This window comes from Neolamprologus brichardi, chromosome 18, assembly GCF_056152115.1.
Source record: "Neolamprologus brichardi isolate AB-2024 chromosome 18, ASM5615211v1, whole genome shotgun sequence".
NCBI classification, from domain to species: domain Eukaryota; kingdom Metazoa; phylum Chordata; class Actinopteri; order Cichliformes; family Cichlidae; genus Neolamprologus; species Neolamprologus brichardi.
Window position 1 is genome coordinate 11,778,144 of NC_142121.1, and position 18,468 is coordinate 11,796,611.

The 18,468-nt window shown below is 40.6% G+C and overlaps 1 protein-coding gene across 1 annotated transcript; it reads right to left on the bottom strand.

Annotated features, from left to right (window-relative positions):
- Window positions 1-246: 246 nt before the first annotated feature.
- Window positions 247-18,240, bottom strand: kcnj9 (potassium inwardly rectifying channel subfamily J member 9). The gene is made up of 9 exons (XM_006792385.3): window positions 17,680-18,240; window positions 17,431-17,546; window positions 16,380-16,835; window positions 15,057-15,270; window positions 11,266-11,467; window positions 9,441-9,633; window positions 9,001-9,198; window positions 6,650-6,780; window positions 247-1,545 (listed from the first exon to the last, which is right to left on the bottom strand). The coding sequence occupies exons 3-9, from the start codon at window positions 16,675-16,677 to the stop codon at window positions 1,279-1,281; spliced, it is 1,503 nt and encodes a 500-aa protein (XP_006792448.1). The 5' UTR covers window positions 16,678-16,835; window positions 17,431-17,546; window positions 17,680-18,240; the 3' UTR covers window positions 247-1,278.
- Window positions 18,241-18,468: the final 228 nt, after the last annotated feature.

The following is an 18,468-nucleotide window of genomic DNA, read 5'->3' on the forward strand; positions in this document are numbered from 1 at the left end:
GCTGATGTATACGCTGGCATTAAAAAGCAAAGTATGGGAACCTTGAACGGTATTTACCATAATTGAGAAGATATATTCAGCCTATCTATTATCGTTAGGCTACATAATTTAATAGTAAATAGGATTAAACAAATTTTCAGGACTGAACACCAGTTTTCTTATCAAACACGAAAACTTGTGAACGCTCATGTTGCATATTTCATGTAGCTTCTCGTCAGAACATAAACAGATGCAGATCCTGTGGAATATACTGCAGTTTATTCATTCTAATTGATGTTTCATCTTAAATATTAAAAACATCAAGTAAAAATGACCACATATATATACACAGCAGCAGAAGCAGGAGTTTGGGCTGAACTGAGCAGGACACTGTTGTGCTTTATAAGTTTCTACTTGGCAGGGGACAAAAGATACATTTACCCTCGTTGTACACACACTGCATGTGAAACGAAGCCACGGATACGCTTGAGTGTTAACCTGTCTCTACGTTAAAGGTTTTACATACCCTACTCACCGTAATGTGTCGAGTGCAGCAAATTTCTATCAGTAGTTTTAACAAACGTTAACATTTTGTGTCCCCTGAAGAGAAAATAGTGCTTAATCTCTGGGCAGGAAGCCAGCTGCGATGTTCACAGATGCTTTTACACTTTTGTCAGGTCAAATAGGTGTTCAGACATTTTTCTAGCACCACACGATGGTTTGTTGCCAAACAGACAGATGTACCAGCGGCTGTGTGCTGGTGTTAATTTCCCACCCTGTTAACACCTGACGGATGTGCATTAAATCTCATAACAATCCTTGCATCTAATCAAATGTGAGGCTACTACCATGTCGATGTTAGTGCATGTGAAAATAAAGCATCTATGCACTGTACCTATTTAAATGTGTACAATCTATATAGTTAACTCTGCACATGAAGCCATCCTTTTACCCAACAGGACATATTACGTTTCTGTTTCGGTCCACAGGATATACTGCTGATGACCCCACCTAAAGCATAGTATTGTCATTTAAATGTAGATATAGGCAAGGGTGATTGGAGCTAACACAACAAACTGAAAGGAGATAGCACACATACAGTACACTTTTAACAAAGACGAACGCACAAAGAAAAGACAAAAGTTTCAAGAAATAAACTCTTTCAGATGGTAACACAAGATATGGAGTATACTGCAGAAGTGAGCCTAATGAAACTACTTGTTGCCTTGAAAGTAAAGGTCTGGAAACTGTGGCATGGTAATGGCGATATACTGAAGGTCTTTGTAAACATTCTCTGTTCTAGGCCTCGGATTCTGATTGGTCGGTGGCAACGCTGCCATTCAGCTCGCCCAGTCCTGATTGCTCCTGGATGTCAGTCATCTCCCCGACAATGAAGGTCGGCTCCCCTCCTTTGCTGTTGGCCGAGCCGCTGTCTGGCTGCTTGGCCGCCTGGTTGGCCAGAGTGGGCTCTTCATCCAGCCTGCTGGAGATGGACCAGTAGAGATGAGCGTCAAGTCTGGCTGCAGCTAATGACAGCTCTCGTGCTGAGCAGGATGGCGTGTCCACCTTAGAAGGAAGCAGAAAAGTAAGATGAGAATTTCTCTGTTACCTTTTGTGTAGTCCAAAATGAATGGACTGGTTCTTTTATAGCACTTTTCTACTCTGACCACTGAAAGCACTTTACACAAATTGCCTCATTTACCCATTCACACTAGCACTGTTTGGTATGCTTTTTCACACACATTCATACTCCGATTGATGCGTCAGAGAGCAACTTGAGGTTAGTATCTTGCCCAAAAATACTTGGCATGCAAACTGGAGCAACTAGGAACTGATGATCTACCAACCTACTGATTAGCAGATGACCTGCTCTACCATCCCGAATGAACCCAAAACTGCAACATAAACTGTAATAGTTTCCTATCTAACTCAAACACACCTGTCCTTGCTGACCTTTTCAGTTTCAGTTTAGATTCAGGTCACAGTATATCATCAGATAATTAGCTTGATTTATTTTAAACTTATTATAATGGTTTAATGATGCCTCGATTGTTTACTCTGCAGCATGTTGGTTAACTTCTACTGTGTTAACATGTTCTATAGAAATTGATTTGAATTGACTTTGTAATTGCCATCATGTATTCCATAAGTTAGAGTTGACACATATAGTTCCATTTCAGTATTTTCCGTTTTAGTATATTAGCTTTGGGGGTGGCCCTTATATGTAGAAAAAAGTGCTTGTGTGAATGGCTAAACGTGAGACATCTTATATGAAGTGCTTTGAGTGCTCAAGTACAGTAGAAAAGTGCTATACACGAGCCAGTGCATTTATCTTCCATAGGCTTTAAGAACATCAAAGCACCAGACGCTGCTTTACAGCATCTGTATTTTGATGTCACACATCAAAGAAGCAGCAGCAGAGAATTTCAAGCAACTTCCACTTGATAGCGCTCACCTTCAACCACGCAAACAGTGTCCTATGTTTCTGAAGTTTCTATTTTGATCCAACTATGCTTTTAATATTTGTCATACATTTTGTTTGGAAATGGATGCCACCACGCAAGCAGGAAACATTTATTTATATTAAACTTTTACCCAGACACAAATAGACACGCTTTAGAAAAGGCAATAACAGGATGTACAAAACTTAACTCAATTTGTAAAATAATTAAAAGGAAAGTTAACAAAACAAACAGCATACATTAGCAAAATGGTAAAATAAATAAAATAAAATAAATAGACAGATATTTTTTCATTGCAGTTTGAAAGCACACTTTAAAAATGTATTTATTATCCAATAATCACTATGTAACTGAATTACAGACAATGTTAGTAAAATGGCAAGAGCAAGTACTGCAGGACTTGTTTTAGCACAATGGCTTGAGAAGACAATGTCTACTGGCTTTAGAACTTTTATTTTTGAAAAACTATAACTAACCAAAATAAAAACCATTACAAAATTATTTTCTTCTTTTGACTGATCTCTTTAGGGGTCACCTTATCCCTAATATTCTCATCTGTCCTTATTCACCACATCCATTAATCTTCTATGTGGTCTTCCTCTTTTCCTCCAGCCTGGCAGGAGCATTTTCAAATTCCTTTGTCCACTATATCCCATCTCAACCTTGTCTCTCTTACTTAAAATGCTCAGCTTGAACTGTCCCTCTGATGTTCTCATTTCTAATCCTGGCTGTCCTGGTCACACCCAGTGAAACTCTTATCATCTTCAACTCTGCCACCTCCACCTCGGCCTCCTGTCTTTATGTCAGTCCCACTGTCTCCAAACCATACAGTATAGCAGGTATCACTACCACCTTATAAAAACCTCCCCTTTCACGTATTCCACTCCACCCTGCCTGCACTCTCTTCCTCATCTTTCTTGTGCTTTGTCCATTGCTTTGCATAGTTGACCCCTAGGTATTTAAATTCATCTACCTTCATTACCTCTACGCCTTGCATCTTTACCTTTCTGCCTGCCTCCCCACAAATAACAACTTCTTCTGTGAACAGAATAGAGACTCAGGCATGAACTCATCTGTCAGCCTGTCCATCACCACTGCAAACAAGAAGGGGCTCAGAGCCGAGCTGACATGATCCCACCCCCACCATGAACCCATCTCTCACGCCTCATCATTGTCTCACTGTCTTCATATCAAATTACTTTAATGGATCCTTACAATTTTCCCTCTGCCAGCGCCACCACAACCATAAACCACCATCTACTTTTCCATAATCACATATCTGCAAAACTAAAGACATTGCTATCAGACTCAACTATGCATTGTGTCTACTGCCAGTCAGTAACATGTTAATATGCTAAACATCAACATGTCACTTTGGGCATATTAGCATGAAGACCTTAGGATTTAGCTCAAAGCATTACTGTGTCTAAGTACAGCCTGACAGTTCTGCCAGCTTAAATGCGAATTCCTAATCTTTTTAGTGTAATCTGCCTCATCCACTTCTACAACTCTGACTGCATTATATTATTTTAAATACATCTGTTTTCCCAGGCTATTTTAAACCATTTGATATATAAATTGTCTGTTATTTTCAGTAAATTTCATCCAAAATAACAAAACTAGTTAAAAACTTATAATCTTATGACAATCTGTGTGATTTTGCTTTGGCAAAAACATCTTTCCATAGAGCCAAAAGTTCCTTTATGCAGAAAAAAACCTGCAAACTTGAACATGAATCAAACTTCACCATATTTTCTGTGTTTGTCTGCTTACTTCAGTGCTCACTTCAGTTAGTATTTCTGTTTATATTTTTAAAGACTCATTGCATTAGGCTACAAATGCCCACGTATGTAGCACATGTCCATGTAATGTACAGTCCACATGTCTACAAAAATAAACATGAAATAAATACTTTAGTCAGAGTTCCTACACATCCCAGCATGCTTTTCAACAACCCCAAGAGAATGTGAGAATTCAGCTGCCAGTTACACGTGTAGGTGGAGACAGGAATAGGGATAACAGACAAACAGTAGATAATAATCTTGGTGCTTCTAGAAGAATTGTTGCTTAGTTCAGATGATGAATTATAGAAAATTGTCTTTTTTCTTAAACTAGGAGGAACTAACAGTGAAGCCTTACATTTGTGTAGCTATTTTACTCTCAAGCTGTACTGTTCATTTGCTTCCTTTGTTTATTTTCAGTTCATTTCATTACTTTATCCCAATAGGAGTTCTCAAGATGGCATTTCTAATGTTTGTTTCAGGAAGGTTCCTTTACTGATCTTCACCTTTTACCTGGTGGTCAGGACTTAGCCCACAGGGCGTTTGAAAAAAGGGACATGTGCCTACCCTCCTGTAGGTCCACCACCTGCAGGAGGCGCCATAGGGTCAGAGACCCTGGTGGACCGATCCCTGGCTACAGGGTCTAGCGATTGGGACATGGAGCATCACCTCTCTGGTGGGGAAGGAGCCTGAGCTAGTTCTCAGGTTGAGAGGTACTGGCTAGATATAGTCGGCTCACCTCAACGCATGGCTTGGGCTCTGGAATCAGTTCTGGAGAGGGGCTAGACTCTGTCACTGTCTGGAGTTGCCCGTGGAGAGAGTTGGCAGGTTAGAGTAGGTATCTTAGTATCCCCTAGGCTTGCTGCTTGTACGTTGGGGTTTTTCCCGGTGGATGAGAGGGTTTGTTCCCTACGCCTTCAGGTTGGGAACAGGCCTGACTTGGGACATGATCGAAATGGATCATGTTAAAGGGGTCCTATCAGGCTTGGTTAGCCTATGGGCTTTCGGAGGCAGCCAGTAAGTACCTATAGGCCAAATAGATCGCAGCTCAGGCAGCGGCCAAAGCAAAAACTTGGGTGTGGGAGGAGTTTGGAGAGGCCATGGAAAAAGACTTTTGGACTGCCTCAAAGAGTTTCTAGCAAACTGTCAGGCAACTCAGGAGGCGAAAGTGGTGCTCTACCTGCACCATGAATAGTGTGGGTGGAGCGCTGCTGACTTCAGCTGAAGATATTATCAGGCGGTGGAAATCCTAATTTCTAGGCATAGCCAAGTGGCGGCATGCATCCACTTGGGCGGTCTCAGAATCTCATCTCTGTTTTTTGCGGAGGATGTGGTTCTGTCGGCTTCATCAGGTGATAGCCTCCAGCTTGCACCGGAGCAGTTTACAGCCGAGTGTGAATCAGCACCTCCAAATCTGAGGCCATGGTTCTCAGCCGGAAAAGGGTGGAGTGCCCACTCTGGGTCAGGGACGAGCTACTGCCCCAAGTGAAGGAGTTTTGTTCATTAAGTGAGAGGAGAGGGCAGCAGGAGATCGACAGACGGATTGGTGCGGATGCTTATTGTTAATTATTTTTACTTCAGATATGCAGAAAGCTTTAATAAAGGAATAAAGTGGAACATCTCTTAATAGGGAAGAGAAAATACAAAGATTTAACTTCACCATTTATTTAAAATTATTTCTAGCCTTAGGATTTTAGTGGTAACTTTCACATGCTTGTCCACATATAGAGCCTGTATACAACAACACAAGAAGAAAACATCGAGATGAAGCCAAATGAGTACTTTGTAGCCCATCCTAAGGATAGTCATCCACTGTGACATTTTGAAGTGCCTTACTCAAAGTGAAGCAGGTTCTCTGAACACTACTGTTCTCTTTCCTTCACCTTATGATGTTTTCCGTCATAGCCAAGCAAACCTTCTTCCATAACTAGAGACTATTTTAAAATAAATTATACTGTTAACAGAAATGTCACATATTAAATGTTTTTGGAAACCAACATAACCACTAAGAATATTTGGAATACTTTAAGATTTCTGTGAGTAAATTTAAACACAAATTCATGCAGTCCTTGGCTATCTGCTTGTTGATCATGATTAGGAAAATCGAGGTGAGATTTTCTGTTAAATAGTAAATTATATTTTAAGACAGACCCTGAGGCACTTCATCTTCATGAGGTACACATACTTATAAGATAATATTTTACTAGACATGCATGTTAGGTTAACTGGTGATTCTACATTGGCTTTAGGTGTAAATCAAAGCATCAATCTTTGTCCACCTCTTTGTATAACTCTGCGAAAGACTGGCGAGCTGCCCAGAGTGTACCCCTTCTCTTTTCCAATGACACCTGTGATAGGTGTCATTGGAGTGCAACAAATCATGCTTTATTAGCTTGCCCTCATCACATCTTCTTCAAGAGACATTACCTCAAATGTGTGGTGAAAGGCTCCATAGTCGACGTCAAAGAAGCCCTCTGCCAGCGACATCATTGGGCTGAACCTGTGACCCCACAACAACTCCTCTGCAAGATACGAGCTCCTCGCCTGGCATGTCATCCCTGCATGCACAAACAAATGGATGACTATAGAGATTCATAATACACATTTTCCCTCACGGCATTTGTTCTGGTCTGTGTGATAAATGATTTGATATTAACTGGATTCGCTGTGCCTGGCTATGGCAAAGCAGAAGAGTAAAAGCACCACACCAAGAACTCTTACACAAACATAATTCATTTACCCATTTAGTCACAAACAATTTCACTGGCAAGCTGTCGTTGTAAGGATGTTCTCTGCAGCAGAGTTATGACTGTCAGCTACATCTTTGTAACATAGCGCTCTGACTAAGGGAATCAATATATGGTGTAGGCGGACAGGCCACCTTTACCTCACAGATACACATCCTGAATAGCTCCGATACACTGAGTTCTTGCTAAACTGTGAGGAAACTAGTAGAGTATATCATCCTCTCAGAATGAATCTGACGTAAGGCGATATAAGAGTGGGATAAGGGAGAAAAGATAAACACAGCCTTCCAGGATGCTTTTTCCTATCAGACATATTAAAATATTTGATTTTGTAGATTTAACACAACGCTTCAGTTAAAACAATCCTAAAAACAGTGCGTGTTAAACTCTGCAAACAAGCATATAATATTTGGAACGTCCCCGCTCGTGCAAATTACTTTGGGAATGAATATCCTATAAATCCAGATGCACTTAAGACTAGCAGGAGAAAGTAAAAACATACTTTAGTGTACTCCTATATTGTTTAACTTCCACAACTCTTTTATGTCTCTATATCATCTACCTGGTGGCCTCGGTTTGTCTTTTATATTTGGTGCTATTGTTTAGCACTTTGTTCATCCCTGTTGTTTTTTATAAATAAATATGATATGTTGAAAGTATATATTTTTATGATTTTTCAAGAGGATTAGTTTTGCTTTTCTTATTTCTTTTCTTGTATACTGTTAAAGTCAGGATTTTTACAAGTAATCCCTATGAGCCAAAAGTTCAGACTGCTCCGTATACTTTCTTTAAAACTGTTTTTTTTCTCTTAACTTTGTATGACATCAAGGAGGAGGGATTAATATAGACTCTGTCTGTATTCACTTAACACTTAGTGTGTAGCAGCTATGTATTGAGTATGAGTATTTTGTTACCTATCCCATCATGCATTGTCGGTTTTTTGCTAAAAACGTAGTAGGACGAGAGGAAAGACGGCAGCAAATCAAGGTAGGAACTGCCACTAAATATTTGCATTTATTCGTTTAAGGAAATTTGCTCAGTGTATTCTATATTTGTGACAAAAATGCAGTAGTAGTAGTAGTCTGTAGTTATTCATCTAGCAGACTCGGCTCTGATATTGTAATGGCATAAAGTCCCAATAGTGTCCGAAATAGTTTTTTTATTTTTACTGGATGGATGGATGGATGGATGGGTGAGTGGGTAGGAATCCTTTCCCATCTGTTTCCAAGGGGCAGCCAATTAGAAGAAATTAGCTAAAGGAGGGTTGCATGTTGTACAGTTTCCTTGTGTATGTGGGGATTCTCTTTGGGAACTCCAGCTTCCTCCCACAGTCCAAAGACATGGATGGGGTTAAATTAATTGGTGATTTTAAATCCCTGCAACTACTGGGATCCACTTCACGACAATGAATTAAATAAGCAGAAGAAGATGGATGGAATCTGTGAATCACGCAAAGCCACTCTGGCAGAGGCTAAAAATAAAAATACGGCGCTGGAAATATATAGCATAATAGGTCCACTTTTGCTGATGATTTATCAAGAGTGAGTAAGCACAGCAGGGCTCTGTGATTTGCCCAAGGGTAGATGAGTCTCCAGTTTTAAACAGTTTGCTTTCTGTTGGGGTAACATCAGACTGCAGATTGCTAGACCGTGGCTTCTAGGTTTTTGTCATTTCTTGTGCATACATGGAAATGAGTTTCTCCTTATTTTTTTTTTGTTCAATGTTTTAATTTAATCTAAACTACTAAACCCGGTGATTTGTTTATTTACTATTTACTTGTTGATTTATTATAGGACCTGGGGCTAGATTTAATAAACGGGGAAAAATAATGTATGAGCGCAATCCCCAAAATAGCGCTCAGTGCTGTGGTTATCTTTTAGGGTGATTTACAAAGCTTGCAAGGTTTCTACCCACAGGTGGAGTCTCTTCATTTTAAAATCAAGGACAACAAATAAAACACGCTTTTTTTAGGGGTTAAATTAATAGATTTAAACTCGCAGATGTTTCTTAATTTGGTGTTTGCCGTCTCACCAGTGGCCTCCACCATTCCTTCTAGGATGACCACAATCTCAAAGTCTTCTTTCTCTAGCTGGGCCTGCGACATGTCCCAGAATGGTGAACGTGCGTCAATCTCATGGGAAATCACCAATGGTGAGACCAGGAAGAGACGATCATCGCCCGTCTCAAAGCCCACACTGATGTCTGTCTGATCCAGAGGGATGAACTCACCTGGAAGAGCCAATAAAGTGGAGATGAGGAGAGAGGTTGTACCTGGAAGCTCAGGTTTAAAATGACAGAATACTAGAAAGATACAAAAGAGATCTTAGAATGAGCGGTTCATATGGCCAAGTATGTTATTATTATTATTGTTGTTATTATATACTGGGCCATTTGATTTTTCAATAGGTGTAGTTGTTACAGTTTTTGTCACCAAAGGAAGAAAAAGAAAGATTCATTATTAACTGTCTCACCCTCCTGAGTCTGCTTAGACTTGATGAGTTTGGCCCTGATGTTGGCCCCCACAATGTGGGAACTTCGAAGGTCTCCCACCCTGAACATCAGGCAGAGCTTGTCGTCTCTCGGCGAGATAACAGCGTGTTTGGAGAACACCAGCGTCTCGGCTCGTTTGTTAGGCTGCGAGATCTTTACAAACATGCAGCCCACCTGGACAGAGAGGAAGGAACAATGTGAAACATGGGCCCTGCTAAAAAGTCAAAGCCACAGGGAGCCTTGCACAAAGTAGAAAAGCAGAGGATTATTATGAAAGGAACAATATGTCTTGGTGTTTATAACAAACACATCAGCTAAAGAGCTGAATAATTCCGGTGTAGTCTGCACATCTGGAACACATTCACTGTGGCCACTGAATACAAACTAACCTTGATCATTTTTCAGAAGAGCTTGCTATTGCCAGTTTTTCTTGTCCAAAAAGATCAGTGACACTTGAGTTAACCCCAGACTCAACTGTTTTTATATGCATAGTAAAACAGCCCACGCTACGTGTACATCAGTTGTTAATTTGGAACGTTTCCAGCTCCCAAACATGCATAAACATGATTCAGCCTGGATGTCGGAGTGTGAATTCATCCTCATCAAAAGAGTGCTTACACCGTGCAAAAGAAATTGAGCTTCATCTGCATTTTCTGTGTAAATATTCTTTTTTTTTAGGAAGAATACCATCTGCATATAATTTGCGTCATTATGGCTCCACTGTATTTGTGCATTCAATCTTCTCTCTAAGCTAAAAAAACAGCGTATCATTATTTTATTTGATTCAGCTGAGCTGACAGGAAGCCTCCGTTTAAGCAAACAGTCTCGGGTCAAACTGAAATTGCAGGCACAAAAGGAGTTAGCTGAATTTGAACACTAACTCAGAAGTTCAGAAGCCTGTTTTTCATTTTTCGTTTCCATTTGTTTCTGTAATCTGACTTCCTGCTTTGCTAAAACACATCTGACAATCTTGTTTGCTACATATGTTACACTCATGTCTACATCGTCATTAACACATAATCAGATAACAAATCATCACAGATGTCAGCAGCATTCATTCTAAATATGAAAACGTCTATTTAAGATTCTTATATCCCAAAATTACTGAGAATATTCACTTTGGCACTGCATGAATTTAAACTCATGCTTAATAGGAGATAGGAAGAGAGGTCCCAATTGCAGGACATGCACCTGGTTTAAATATTGAAAAGGAAACTTGTAATGTTACAAAGACCAAACAAAAACACAAAGTCCAAAGAGCATCCATCCATCCCATTCTTTACCACTTATCCGATATAGGATCACAGGAAAGCTGGAATCAATCTTAAACACACAGTCATATTTACACAGAAGACTGATGGGAAAATTAGACATCTTTACCTTTAGAGTAAAAGAAGGAGCAACTGAAAGACAGGACATGAAGACAGAGGCAGGGCGACACAGAATGGAGGGCGAAAAATGCGGAAAATAGAAACACAATGGGGCAAAACAGAACCGGCAAATATAACAAAAAACATAATTTATCAGAAAGTGAATGTGCGAAAGTCTAAATAATCATATCCTCCGTATATCTTTGAATTGCTATGTTATTGTGGTGGAGGGGTTTGTGCGTTTCAGTCATCCTGCAAGAATCAGCTGGCTTGGGAACTCGTTTTCCCCCTGGATGAGCTACAAGAGGTGCCTGGGGTGAGAGAAGTCTGCTTAGACTGCAAACTGAACCCAGGTAAGGGGTACGAAATCGAGAGAAGGATGGATGGATTTCTAAATATTTCCCCATCTCTGTTTTCTACCAGTTAAGCTGCTCACCATGAAGGCGTTAACCATCGATCCCAGTATAGCCTGCAGCAGCAGCAGCATTGTGCCCACCGGACACTGGTCGGTGATGACACGGTGACCATAGCCAATCGTGGTCTCGGTCTCAATGGAGAAGAGGAAAGCCGAGATGAAGCCATTGACATTGTTCACGCACGGCGTCCACGTCTCGTCTTCCAGATGGTCGAGATCACCCCTTGGGAAGAGGAGAAGCAGAATGTGTGAGAAAGGGAAGGCGGGAGGTGACAAAGTGGGTGTCAAGAGGGAAAAATAGACTGAGAGCGAGAAGATATATATTTTTAGACTGGAGGTGCAGAAATATATAGATGACGACTCATCTCTCCATTTAAATTTTCCACCACCTTGCAGCTAATTCCTGTAATGAATAGGAGCAATCCTGTTCATCAGATTTAAACATGGTGCTTAAGCCAACATTTATGCTGTCACTTCTTGCCGAGGCTGCAGAAACCCGCCACTTTCATCATATATCATCACGCGCAACTTGCTCTCAGCATCTTTTGAGGGTTTTTTTCAATCCTGTGCCACTAAAAGTCTGCAGAATTTCTGTTCTAACACACACTACACACACTAATGTCCCCGATTAACACAGCTCCAGCCAGAGAGGGAGCGCTAATTAGCGAAAGTGGTGTTAGGTCATTTATATAATCTATGACTTTTATTGACCTGTGCTGGTGACAAAGGGATTGCAGCAACACTGACAGCTTTCTGGCACAAAACTGAATGGCCTGCAATTGATATAAAAAAGGGTCACAATTTTTATGAGACGAATACGTTAGTTAATTAGAGCAGAGATCCAGCGATCACAGCTCATGAAGAGGCAGCACATCATGATGAAATACGCTGTAATATTAATACTGCTTTGTCATCTGCTTTTTTGGCTGAGAAAGCAGCTTCATTTTGGCCTTTGTGGTAGATGTGTAAAAATCTAACACTCACTTAAAGAATGGTTGGACTTTGGGGGAAATACGTTGAAAACATCAATGATGTTCTCATAGCTGTCTGCTAAATATGATGCCGCACCGAGAAGGCAGTCAGCTTAGTTTAGCACTAAGCTGTCAAACAAGAAAAGAGCTAAAATAAATTTCCCTGCCATCCCCACTGAAGCTCCCTGATTAGCACAGTACATCTTATACAGTACATTGCTTCAATTTTTGCACTCGTTAAAGAAAAGCACCAAATTTATGAGCAAAATTCTGTTTAAATGGTTAAATTCTGCATTTTTGGAGTTATTACATAGACTGAATTCAAATTAATTACAAACATAAATCCATGTTTATGCCTTCTCTGCAATTTTCTGATGATTACAGGTCTAAAAGAGCTCTGAATGACTTTGATTAACATCCTAAGACCCGAACTCTTCCACGGCATGCAGCTTTAATTTCTCTTTGATATTTCGGCTGATTGGGACCTGATGAATGCAAAAACGAAAGAATCACCAGATCTTTTTTTTTTTTTTTACCAGATTTTTGTTTCTAAGAAGAATAAGAGCCACATATCAGGATATTCTTTTTACATTTTGATAAAATAGTGACAGTATAATGTCCTCGTAGGTGTATATCAGGCCCTTGTAGAGCAAAATGTAGTATTTTGGTCTAGACAACCCAAAATGTGCTGTCCACATATATGGACGCCAAGTCCTAGGAGGTTAAAATTGAATTAGCCTTTGTTTCAAAGTGAATGTTAAGCAAACCACTACATCACAGCCAGAGAACAAAAATACATATATTTTTGGGGTTTTTTTTATGCAAATTGACACAATTGTCGCAACACAATGTCCACTCTGGTTAATAACATTTGTATGAAATTCTGAACGCTCCAAACTTATTTCTACATCAAAGGGCAAAGGGCAGTGGCACAGCAAGAAGAGTCTGGCTGTGAATCTGCTTGTTGAGGAGTTTGCAGAGGTGACAAGTAGGAAGAGATGTTCTTTTGCTTTTTTAGTGAAATTTTACTTTTCAAGTAACTCAAAAACAACTCTTTAGCTACATACATACAGTGTTGTTTACATTTCTGTCCAACTGAGATTTTGCTGGATGGGATCACATAAACATAAAGATGGTCTTTATTGGGGGGTTTTCGAACTCTAGATATGAAAAGACAATTTCCCAAAACAAGAAACTTTAATGTGATAATTTGTTGTCAGAAAAAAGCACACAGATAAGGGAAAATCCTGTTTTTGGTCATAATGTGTTGCTACCATATGAAAAGATAGAGTTTAAATTAGGTCCCATATTCCTGATATCACTTGGATTCAGAATATGATCCTATGGATCAGGACTTAATCTGTGGGAAATGATCATTTGATGCCCTGCTGACTTTGTAGGTTTGCTCACTTACAAAGAAATGAACAGTCTCTAACCTACAATTTCATTGTAATGGAGACAGAATAACAACTAAAAAACAAACAAACAAAAGTCATAAAGTCATTTGCATGTCACTGATTGAAATAAATATTTGATCCTCTGCAACTAGCTAGAATTGTGGCCTCCACAGATTGGCTCTGTGCCCATGTAGAACAGATTGCAATCAATCAATCAATTACAGATACTCCTGATCTCAACTCATTGGGTGTATAAAACACATTTGTCTACAGAATCAATTTCTCCCATTCAGGCATCTCCACCACAAGACAAAGAGGCTGTCAGGGACAAAATTGTAGATCTGCATAATGTCTGGTATGGACCATAAGACCAGCAAGAAGCTTGGGGAGAAGGTGGAAACTGTTGGTGTGAATATTCAGAAATGAAAGAAATATAAAATGATCAATCAGACCAATCTTGCCTCATGGGGTGAGGATGAAAGGTGATGCATCAACACAAAACTACACGGAGGGGGCTTAATGTTGAGAGCACAACACCACGAGGTCCCCCTGCTCAAGAACACACATGTACAAGCCCATCTTAAGTTTGCCAGTGAATATCTAAATTATTGAGAGAAATCTTGGGAGAAATTGCTGTTGTCAGATGATACTAAAATCAAACTGTTTGTCATCAACACGACTTGTCATGTTTGGAGAAAGAGAAATGCTAAGTATGACCAAAAGAGCACCCTCCCCACAGTCAGGCATGGAGGTGGAAGCATTATGCTTTGGGGCTGTTTTTCTCCTAAGGGTACAGGATGACTTCACTGCATTAAGGGGCAAATGGACGGTGCTATGTACTATAAAATCTTGGACAAGAACCTCCTTCCCTCAGCCAGAACACTGAAGATGTGTCATGGATGAGTTTTCCTGCATGATAATGATGCAAAACATACCACAGAGGCAACAAATTAGTGTCTGCAGAAGCACATTAAGATCATGGAGTGGCCTAGCCAGTTTCCTAATTTCAAACTATAGAAAATCTCTAAAGGCAGATGAAGCTTGGCGTTGTTAAGCGGCAGCCAAGAAGCCAAAATGATTTAGAGAGTTTCTGTAAAGAGCAGTGGGACAAAATCCCTCCAGAGATGAGTGAAAACCTGGTGGCCAACTATGAGAAACATCTTACTGCTGTGTTTGCCCACAAGAGTTTCTCCACTGAGTGTCATGTCTGATCAAATACTCATTTCACTCAGTGCAAATCATGCAAATCAATGTATAATGTTTATTTCTGAGATTTTCATTGATGTTCTGTCTCTTACCATTAAAATTAACCTACTGTAAAAATTAAAGACTGTTCATTTCTTTGCAAGGTAGCACACAAATTCAGCGGGAGATCAAATGGTGATTTCCCACACTGCAAGAGATCCAAATACATTAGTGCACATGACTTTATCTTAAATCTTACCTGCAGTAGGCGATGAGGTACCAGATGGCTCCGAAGAAGAGCCATGTTACAGCGTAGGCCATGACAAAGACGAAGAGCGAGCAACGCCAGTTGAGGTCCACCAGAGTGGTGAAGATGTCTGTCAGGTATCGGTAAGTCTCCCGCATGTTACCATGCTGCACATTGCATCGACCGTTCTTCTCCACGTAGCGCTGTCTCTTACGGCGAGTGCGGGCTGGTGGAAGGGCAGAGACAGAAGAGAAGGGGCATGATTAGAAATCTGTGAGGCTAACATCGCCTTTTGATCCTTTACACTGTTGAAGACAACTCTTTATTGTTCCATTAAACACTTTCAAAAACATGAGGCTCCCTTTCTGAAATGTTTTGTTTTTAAAGCTACAACTCTGACTGCAGTCAGACGATGAGAATTGGATGAAGGCACTTAGAGAGACGTGAGCATAAACACAGGGAGGTAGCAAGGGACAAAACTACTGAGGGAGATCCAGCGTGGCTCAAAGGAAAGTCAGACTGGTGAAGAAGGGAAAACATAAATGAAAAATGACAGGTGAATAAAACAGAGCAGATGAAGTGCGACGGGACAACATCATCAAACGCTTGGAGAAGAAAAGCTATAACACTGGACTTCATCTGTGTTTTGTTTTGTTTTATAGGCTTTTTACTGTGGATGCACCAAGCCAGAACTGAAATTAAGACACTATACCGCTATCACATACGCTTTAATCAATGAATATCAATCATCGTGCATGCTACTCAAGCTATGGAGACTTATTTTAAGGTAAAACAAAATCTGCCTTTTCTGCAAAAAAGGTCTGGCTCTGCTTCGTAGGATTTTTGTCCTTTGCGATGATGACATCCATTCTTGATCACAAGTTGGAGTTAAAACACCGAAGGGTCATATAAACTGCACATTTCCCTAGTTCCCTAGTTAGGCTTTCTTTCTTTTTATTCTATGAAGATGTACAGCAAAGATTGGAGCAAACAGAGCAGAGCTTAATGAGCAAGACTGTCAAAATTGCTGAGGGGTGAAGCTCTGCAGTATGGTCTAAATTAGAAAAGATTCACTACTACTACTGCGAGACAGATGGGGAGGAGAAGAGGGTGCAGGGCTGAATGGAGAAAATGTTCATCCAGACTCCGGAGTAAGTCAATATCTCTAAATCTCTGGAGATTTTTATCAGATACAAAGAGATTAATAGTGATGCATTTCAGTCTGGTTGAACTGCAGGTCCAGAAAGAAGCCATAACATTTAAAGAACATAGTGAGTGCACTGTTCCAAACAGAAGGGGGATCAAGGACAAGATGTCATCTTGAGAGTCACTCACCCCACCCGAACCGTCCCCTCTCCTTCTCCGTCCCCTGTGTCTTCTTCCTGTGCTGATTAGCATTGGCTTCCCGCTCGGCCAGCTTGGACTGAAACGATCTCTTGACCGGAGCCGAGTTCGGGAGGGAAGAAGTCGTCTCTGTGGTGACGACGTGGCCCAGCTCCTCCGATACGTTGAAGACTCCCGTGGAGGCTGTGACCTCCGTGGCCACCTCCACTTCTTCGCTCTCCACCTTCTCCTCCACAGGGAGCGAGAGCGAGTCCGGACGGGAGGGGAAGATGGAGTTCTCCAGAGCCATGGTCTACGTCTGTGTGTGCGTGTGTGTGTGTGTGTGTGTGTGTGTGTGTGTGTGTGTGTGTAAGCGTGTAAAGAGTATTAATGTGTTATTGATATCTTCCCTAAGGCAGAGTCTGTCCAGCACCTATTGACTGAACCATTTGTTTGCTTGTCTGAAGCCTGGAATAAATCAGAAGAACACACTGATCTGATCAAATGAAACAATGGAATTGATTATCTGTTTTACTGTCACAATAATTCACTGTCAAATGACTTCTTTAAAGAAACAGGACCTCCACACAGGAGTGCTTGAACTCTGATGTTGCTATAATAAATTCTAAAAAAAAAAACCTATAAATAAATGTGTATCCTTTTTTTGTGCTTTTATTACTATTGTCAAAGTCTCATTTGAAGTCTTTTAATAATAAAATGAAGGAATAAGTCCTTATTTTCAGATTGAATATGGATAACTTTGAAAGTCCTTGGAAATTAGACACAATGGTAGAATAAATTAGTTCTCTGAAAGACCCCTAATCCTGATGCACGACATGGCATATGCATATCAGAGCCACTTTAACTGGTCTGTATGCTTCATAAAAAGCCTCGGGCTAGGAGTGTGTGTGGCCCAGACGTGTGTGTTGTATAAGTGCACTTCGTGCTATTTTAAATATGCTGGATTTATACAGCAGGCCTGTTGAAATAGTCTTACATAAGTCCTATATAAGAAGCTGAGTTAAATATATGCATGGATAACGAGACGTGATGAAATATTTACTCAGTAAAATGGAGTCCTAGTCCTCTGTAGCCTTGGATGATGTGCGTCCATTTGGACAACTGGCGGATTGGACGCCAGAGGAGACTGATGGTGACAGTCAAGATGACGCACTACGCCTGATGGATGGATCAGAAATAGCCTCTGTTAAAGAGTGTCTGTGAGCCGGCAAGAGGGCTACAGAAACCAAACAGCTCAGCTACGGTTTGGTTTAATGTCACACAGACTAAAGATAAACGAGTAAAATCCTACCTGCTCAGTGCACCAACTTGTAGATGTGTAAGACCCAGATTGGGCAGATGTTTTGCCATAAGAACGGCGAAAATCGGGTCCAAGAACGAGCCAGGATTCGCAACCTTGGTTCAATTACACCCATTTCTGGTATTTACGAGCGACGCAGCATAATCAGTCCACTCTTGTTCGCTTTTCCTGGAAAACAAAGACCACCTCGATCCGACCGCTCAGTATTCACAAAAAATAAAAAGCGGGCAGCCCAAGCTAAAGATACACACACACCCAAACAAACCCGAAAAAAACAGTTCAAGTACTCTGATTAACGATAAGGCTTTTTCAGAACATGTGTCTGGCAGTGGATGTGCGAAATGGAGGCAACAGGATAATAACCCGGCAGCGCGGAGAGCTCCATCATCTGTGTATCTGATGGAGTCGGTCAGGTGTGGAGCGGTAGAGGATGCTGTCATCAGCCCAGCCCCTATCAAGCCTGCCTGCTTGTTTGCCTGCTTGCCTCAGACGCTTCTCATTTCCACAACAGAAGGGACAGTCCTCTCCCTCCTCTCGGTCAGACCCTCAGCATCTGCAGAGTTCACTGATGGGGAAATTAAAGGCCTTTGTGATGCAGTAACAATGCAAAAATGCAGAAACATAAACATATAGATTGGATGTAATAAAGCTCATTGTATATGTCATTTTAAATATGGTCTGATTGTGATGCAATCCTTTTTATGGCTTTTCCATAATAACATTATTATTACTATTATTATATCAGACTCCTTGTTAGAATAATTTACTAATTAAAAAATT

Coding starts and splice junctions, on each gene's coding strand:
- kcnj9 (XM_006792385.3), bottom strand. CDS start 16,677: ATGGCTCTGGAGAACTCCATCTTCCCCTCCCGTCCGGACTCGCTCTCG. Junction 9,199..9,440: donor GTCTAAGCAGACTCAGGAGG/GTGAGACAGTTA, acceptor TGGCTCTTCCAG/GTGAGTTCATCCCTCTGGAT. Junction 1,546..6,649: donor CCTTTCACCACACATTTGAG/GTAATGTCTCTT, acceptor CTTCCTTCTAAG/GTGGACACGCCATCCTGCTC.